Here is a 6,861-nt window from a genome sequence, read left to right on the forward strand (position 1 = left end):
AAAAAATATTTTTTATTTTTAAATTATTTTTTATCTTAAATTATACATATGGTACTGATGTGGTAATGACAAGTCAATATTCCGTTAGCAGATATGATAAAACTTAATAGAAGTCTCACTTCACAACACTATGAATAGTTTTGGGATAATTTTTAATGGCTCGAAAAAATTAGGGAGCACAATAATATATTGGTTGGGGGCAAAAATCCTAAACCTAATTTTTCATTTATAAAACTCTTATTGGAAAAAGAAGACTGCATTAAATAACTTCATCCTCTGTAATAAAAAACAGTAAAATACATGTTAATTCAGACAAAAAAATAAATAAATATGAGAGACAAATAAGATAAGACCCCGCTATTTAAAAATTAATTACACTCATTCTGTCCTGGTCGTATTCATGGACGAACTTGGACTGAAATGCGGATCTTTTTCCTTTGCTCTAATTCTATAGCTTTTAACTTATACGAACAAAGCCTCACTCCTCACTCATCATCTTCATCACTCTGCTTCCGGGGAAAACAACATAAAAAATAATGACTATCATCAACCATCTCTTTCAATCCATATTGATCAGAGCTCAGGTATTCCTATTTCCCATTACCCAAATCTCTTTTGAGTTGTTGTTTCATCATGTCCTTTTATACGAATTCTTAGAAAGTACCAAATTTTTATGGCTTTTGCCGAGATTTAAATGACTACACTGAGATGTTTTCGCATAACAAAGTGAGTTGATTATATCACCAAAGCAAAAAGTGCTGATAACACATGATAAAAGGAGCCCAAGAGTGAAAAGGAATCAACCAATTTATTAATCTGTCCAAAGCAGTGCGAACTCTAGTACCCATTTGGGTTCTTTTAATTTAAACAGAATCATGGAATGTTTATCATGAGTTATTTGCCACCTTTTCTTTCGTTATTATTTTTATTAATTTCTAATAGCTATAGTTTGCCCACATTCAACTTTTTTGAGGTTCTTTCTAAAAAAAGCCTAAAATATTACACTTCTGACTTGCATTTGAAACATGCTTCTCTTACCTGAAGAGGCATCTTCCCCGGCAACCTTTACCGATCAGATTAAATAAAAGAGTGTCATCATCAACTGCTGATGTCAAACAAAGTAAAGGGTATGCATCAGTTTTTTAAATTATGTATCTAAAGTGTCTCTATCATGTGTATGGCAAGAGCGTAATGTTCATGGACAAATGAAGTTGACAATAATTAGTTGTGTGGGATTAAAAGTTCAAATTGTTATGTGTTTATATTTTACTATATCTTGATAATTAAAGGTACAAGGGACATGGTATGTTAGCACCATTCACTCCTGGCTGGCAGTCCACTGAAACGGAACCTTTGGTTATTGAAAAATCTGAGGTATATATGGGCGTTTAGGTTTCTTAAGGGAGATTTAAAGTACGTTTTACTTAATGATCAAACATTTCAGGGTTCCTATGTTTACGACATCAATGGGAATAAATATCTTGATGCTTTAGCTGGTCTTTGGTGCACAGTATTAGGTACTCAAAATCTCTCTTCCTTTAAGTTATAGTTTTGCCTATCTTGTATTTGTTGCTGCATCTTTCTAATGTTTTTGAGATAATTCTTCAATATGGTGCTAGACTTTAGGACTCACTTAAATATTACATCAGAGAGAGTGGCTTTAAAGGAAGTACAAACTGTTAAACTGATACATTTATATACATGTTCATCGAAATGTTTCCACTTGAAAGTTACTCCAATATAGATTTTTAGCTTCTCTTACTTCTGTAATGTTGAAAACTTGTAGGGGGAAATGAACCTAGACTTGTGGCAGCTGCAACTGCACAATTAAATACTTTGCCATTTTACCACTCCTTTTGGAATCGTACTACAAAACCGTCCTTGGTATACATTGCAGTCTCTTAATTTCATTGTGTTTGGGATACATACTGCTAATTCTTCTTGAAGAATCTTTCTTTCTATTGAATACTAAATCTTTTTGAGTAAATGCTGTGTTACTTTCTTTGAATTAGAAGTGTTAAACATACCAAGTGCTGGACTTGTAGGAGAGCCTTTGAGAAGATGCCTTCTTAAGACTCAGTATTGGAACTGACATATTTCTTTTATCTACAGGACTTGGCAAAGGAGCTTCTAGAAGTCTTTACAGCTAGAAAAATGGGTAAAGTTTTTTTTACCAACAGTGGGTCAGATGCCAATGATACTCAGGTCAGCCAATGATAGAACTGCACACATATGTTGTCATTTACTGCTTTTGTCTATTTTCTAAATTACATTCAGTTTCCCTGTAATGTGTCAATGATATTGCATTAAACCTCAGTCCTTAGTAGCTTTGAAGAAGTTGGAAACATTTTTCTGGTCGAAATTTGAGAGATGAAACAAGAAAACATAGGCAAACATACTACATTGAATTTGTCTTCTGGGCATGTTATAATGCAAATATTAGTGGATAACTTTTTAACCTCTTGCTTTGCAGGTGAAGCTAGTTTGGTACTACAACAATGCACTTGGAAGGCCCAATAAGAAAAAGATTATAGCTCGAGAAAAATCGTACTATTGGCATACTCAACTAATCTTTGTTTTTCTTCTGTCTTGTAACAAGCTCAAGTAACTTAAGCTTTTGCATTTTAACAGGTACCATGGTTCAACTTTGATAGCAGCTAGTCTTTCTGGGTAGGCGTAATCTAGAAGAAACATTACAACCAAGCAAGCCCTTTTGCTCTCTTAACTGACTGGTTTCATTATCACAGGCTTCCAGCTTTGCATCAGCAGTTTGATCTTCCAGCTCCATTTGTATTGCATACCGATTGCCCTCATTACTGGCGCTTTCACCTTCCAGGTTTGAGTTTGTTTATGTGCTTAACATCATCTTCTTTTTTCTTCATTTGGTAATGTAGTTTACATTATAGATGAGACAGAGGAGGAGTACTCCACCAGATTAGCCTATAACTTGGAGAGTCTCATACTCAAACAGGGACCAGATACGGTAGTAGAAATATTGTCTCAACATACAAGAATGAATTATTTAGTGGTAAATTTCCTTTTTTTTTTTGCTGAAACAAAATGGTCCATTTCACTAATCCAGATTGCAGCATTCATTGCTGAACCTGTTATGGGAGCAGGAGGAGTGATACTGCCTCCCAAGACTTATTTTGAAAAAGTAAGTTGCCACTAACTAGCCTAGATACTTTGTAAGATCTTGTTGGCATTTTTTTTATGTTTGATGTTGTTTCTCTTGTTCTTGTCGTTTTCACATGTTCTGTCATTTTATGATGCATTGCCATTTTCAAATATTCTTGTTCTTTTCATTTTTCTTTGTCTTCTAGTTGATGTCATTCTTTCATATAAGATCATTTTTTGTGTTTTGTCCTCTAATTCTATGTTGATGTCGTTTTTCTTTTGTTCATCTTTGATCAAAAGAATCTATGAAGCAGGTGTGGCCTTTCCATCATCAGTGTTGGGATAACTTTAAATCATCTCAAGTTTTTTTTCGAAAGAATTATTGATGACATAATTCATTATATATGCCGAATAAGTTACTCGACAACATAACAAGTTCAACTTTCATTTCATGTGATCTGTATATGTATTATGTGCAGGTTCAATCTGTTTTGAAGAAATATGACATTCTTTTCATTGCTGACGAGGTGATATGTGGATTTGGAAGACTTGGGACAATGTTTGGATGTGACAAATACAACATTAAACCAGACCTTGTAACAGTGGCAAAGGTAGTGTCTAAACTGAATGACACTCAATAAGGTCACAAGAAAAATATTTGCACAAATTGTGACACAAACATTTTCCTCATCGATTCTGATGTTGGTTAATATTCAGGCACTTTCTTCTGCATATTTGCCCATTGCAGCTATTTTTGTGAGCCCTGAAGTATCAGAAGTAATATACTCTCAAAGCAACAAGCTTGGTAATTAGTGGGTCAAAATCATCATTTAAATATTTTCATTTGATCATTTCAAGTGTTTCACATTTTGTTTCTCTTAATGCCAGGTATTTTCTCCCATGGATTTACTTATTCTGGGCACCCAGTTTCATGTGCAGTAGCCATTGAAGTGCTCAAAATCTTCAAGTTTGTTCCTTTCTTTTCTAATCATCAAAGTCAAAATATTTACTTAACAATACAAAATGTCTAAATCATATATGTTTGTGGTGAATCCACTAAGATTAATAAAAGAAAAGACGTTGATAAGCTTATAGTAATTGATGCACAAGGTATTCTTTTCAGGTTCTCCCTCATAAATGATGGTCCAACTTGTTCTAATGTACATGTACAGTATGTAAAGTTATATATACTTGTATTGTTGTAGGGAGAGAAAGCTTGTCGAACAAGTGAATAACATTTCTCCAAGGTTTCAAGATGGTCTTAAGGCTTTCTCCAACAGTCCAATTATTGGAGAGGTAATGTTTTTGTGTTTTGCTTAAATTTGTATTGTTTTGGGTTCAATAAGAGAATGCACAAATATGAAGAATGTTGGTATTATATATATATATATATATTAATATGACTCTCATGGGATTTTGTAGATAAGGGGAACTGGCTTGGTGCTTGGCACAGAGTTTACAGATAACAAATCACCAAACGATCCATTCCCTCCTGAATGGGGCAAGTTCCTTCTTCCTTTTACTTTGAAGAGTTTGTATCTAAAATTGTACTTATAAATGTTCTCTTTTTCCAGGAATAGGTTCTTATTTTGGAGCTGAATGTGTGAAGAATGGGATGTTTGTACGTGTATCAGGGGACAATGTTGCAATGGCTCCACCTTTTATTATCACACCTGAAGAGGTTGATGAGGTAATCAAGGAACCATTCCCCAATCCACTTCCACATATCAATTAAATATGTTTCTTGAGTGACTTAATGTTTGTATAGTCTCTGATTCTGTGATTCAAGACCGGCTTTATTTACAACATCATTATTCTATTCTAGTTTTTTATATTAAATATTAAAGTTTACTGCTATTTTCAGATAATACGCATATATGGGAAAGCGCTGAAGAGCACTGAAGAGAGGGTTGAAGAACTCAAGTCTCAGCAAACTTAGAAAATATTTATAGCCTTGTTCATGTTAACCATCCCTTATCAGTGAGGACTCATGAAACAAGAATGGTTCTCTAAATAAATAAATCTTTGGGCCTTAATTTTCTATGTTCTATATTCATCCTCAATTTGTGCTAGACAAGACTGAATTTAAGTGAACAATACAAAAAGTTTATTCTGTAAAAACATGGTTAAAAGCAGGAGAAACAACCGACTAATGATGATTAAATTAAACTGATCACAATGAAAGCATAGCCAAATTTAGACTACGCAAAAAGGGGTTATCTCAAAATATCTGAAAAATATAGAGATCATTGAATACCAAAACATAATCAAGTCTTCACTTTCTTCTTTTTTTCCCCTCTTTATAAAATGGAATACACATTCTACAAGCCAGTCATATATATTTTATATATAAACAAATAAGCAGAAGTGTTATAATTAGGTAGATGAGATAGTGAGAGAAAACAGTACTGCAGATTCAATGCAGTGAGGAGAAATATAGTCAGAACTTGGATTCTTTCTGGGCTTTTCTTCTGGCACGTTTTTCTCTTGAGGTTAGTGATGGTTTGAATCTTCCATCGTCAGCTTCTGAATCTTCCAAGTCTTGGAAAGATTTCTGAAGAGATGCCCCCAAATGAGGTAATAATGTAAAAGTGTTGCAATAGAGAAGAGAATAGAAGTGAATGATAAAAAAGAATAGTTACCTCTCTGAGCTCGGAAAAGCTTACGGCATAGAAGGTCACAGCCGCAGCTGCCACTATTCCTAGAATAGGAAGGCCTAAACCTTGTAACCCATCCATGCTGTGCTGCTGGCTCCCTCTCTCTGTCGCTCTCTTTTGAAATCTTTTCGTCGAAAGACCAAGATTGTATCGTGGTTGTTATTCATTCTTTGTAGAAAAGATAAGATTGCAATAAGGGGTAGATTTGCAAACAAAAGATGTTCTGAGGGGTATATCTGGTACTAGCGTTTTATATAACTTTTGAGTTTTGATATTTTTTCCAATTTAGGTGTCGTTTTTATTACGAAGAGTTGATGATATGAAACGCGGTGCACTTCGAATTTTAAAGGGAAATTTGATGCTATATGCATCTTAGTATACTATAATTAAATAGTATGCCAGTCTTATTAACTCTTTTCAAAATATGCATGTTTATAAAAATTTGACTATATTGTCCCTCCCATTCAAACTCTCCTATCTCTCTGTCTCAAATCGTATCTCTCTCCCTCTCATTTAACCTCTCTCTAAGCTACTATTGTTTTTTCTCTCTCTCCAATCTTAGCTAAAAATCTCATACTGTCTCAGTATTTTGAAGCACATTGAGCACCTTATTTAGTAATATCTCAAAATGGTAATTATTCCGAAGAAATTCTCATCATTGCTCTTTTTTGGAGAGGATAAATCATGAATGTTGTCCGTGATTTCATCATGAGACACGTGACAGTCATTAGAGAAGTAATTAGATTCATTGGGAGGATTGTGAAGCTCTATAAAGCTCACGCAGAGCTCTTCGGAGTATAGTATCCTCCCAGCAAGTTGAGTTCCCTATTTTAGGCATGAACGTCTTTAAGTGAGGCCACGTTCCGAGGACCACCCTAGAGGTCCTCCTGTATTCTTGATGCGATAGTCCTCCAGGTTTAGGAGCTTTATCCTCGGGCCTGGAGAGAGCGCCAGGTGTCGATCACCGTAGCCTTGGGCCACCACAAGTTTGTGTGACAGCTTTTTGGGTGCCTCGAGTAGTGGCGTCGATTTGTACATTCGACAATTGATATTTCTCACAACGCTGCCTGACACGGGAAAACATGCA

General features: G+C 34.8%; 2 protein-coding genes across 2 annotated transcripts; one reads left to right on the forward strand and one right to left on the reverse strand.

Moving 5' to 3' along the window:
* The first annotated feature begins 382 nt into the window (after positions 1–382).
* LOC133818268 (gamma aminobutyrate transaminase 3, chloroplastic-like) lies at positions 383–5,153 on the forward strand. Its single transcript, XM_062251043.1, has 18 exons — positions 383–584; positions 1,045–1,127; positions 1,290–1,374; positions 1,445–1,517; positions 1,787–1,884; positions 2,113–2,205; positions 2,474–2,547; positions 2,632–2,670; positions 2,748–2,836; positions 2,907–2,983; positions 3,083–3,157; positions 3,597–3,728; positions 3,835–3,922; positions 4,006–4,084; positions 4,323–4,413; positions 4,540–4,618; positions 4,692–4,807; positions 4,982–5,153. Exons 1-18 carry the CDS (start codon positions 537–539, stop codon positions 5,054–5,056), a joined length of 1,494 nt encoding a protein of 497 aa, XP_062107027.1. The 5' UTR covers positions 383–536; the 3' UTR covers positions 5,057–5,153.
* A 213-nt stretch (positions 5,154–5,366) lies between these two features.
* LOC133818269 (uncharacterized) lies at positions 5,367–5,934 on the reverse strand. The gene is made up of 2 exons (XM_062251044.1): positions 5,760–5,934; positions 5,367–5,671 (listed from the first exon to the last, which is right to left on the reverse strand). Exons 1-2 carry the CDS (start codon positions 5,853–5,855, stop codon positions 5,558–5,560), a joined length of 210 nt encoding a protein of 69 aa, XP_062107028.1. The 5' UTR covers positions 5,856–5,934; the 3' UTR covers positions 5,367–5,557.
* Between the last annotated feature and the right edge of the window lie 927 nt (positions 5,935–6,861).

The sequence above is a fragment of the Humulus lupulus genome, chromosome 2 (genome assembly GCF_963169125.1).
Source record: "Humulus lupulus chromosome 2, drHumLupu1.1, whole genome shotgun sequence".
NCBI lineage: Eukaryota > Viridiplantae > Streptophyta > Magnoliopsida > Rosales > Cannabaceae > Humulus > Humulus lupulus.

Bases quoted from the DNA above. Each gene is read 5' to 3' on its own strand.
- LOC133818268 (XM_062251043.1), top strand. From the start codon at position 537: ATGACTATCATCAACCATCTCTTTCAATCCATATTGATCAGAGCTCAG. The intron at 3,729-3,834 runs GTAGTGTCTAAA...GTTAATATTCAG, and splicing joins ACCTTGTAACAGTGGCAAAG to GCACTTTCTTCTGCATATTT. The intron at 4,808-4,981 runs GTAATCAAGGAA...TGCTATTTTCAG, and splicing joins CACCTGAAGAGGTTGATGAG to ATAATACGCATATATGGGAA.
- LOC133818269 (XM_062251044.1), bottom strand. From the start codon at position 5,855: ATGGATGGGTTACAAGGTTTAGGCCTTCCTATTCTAGGAATAGTGGCA. The intron at 5,672-5,759 runs GTAACTATTCTT...GCATCTCTTCAG, and splicing joins GCTTTTCCGAGCTCAGAGAG to AAATCTTTCCAAGACTTGGA.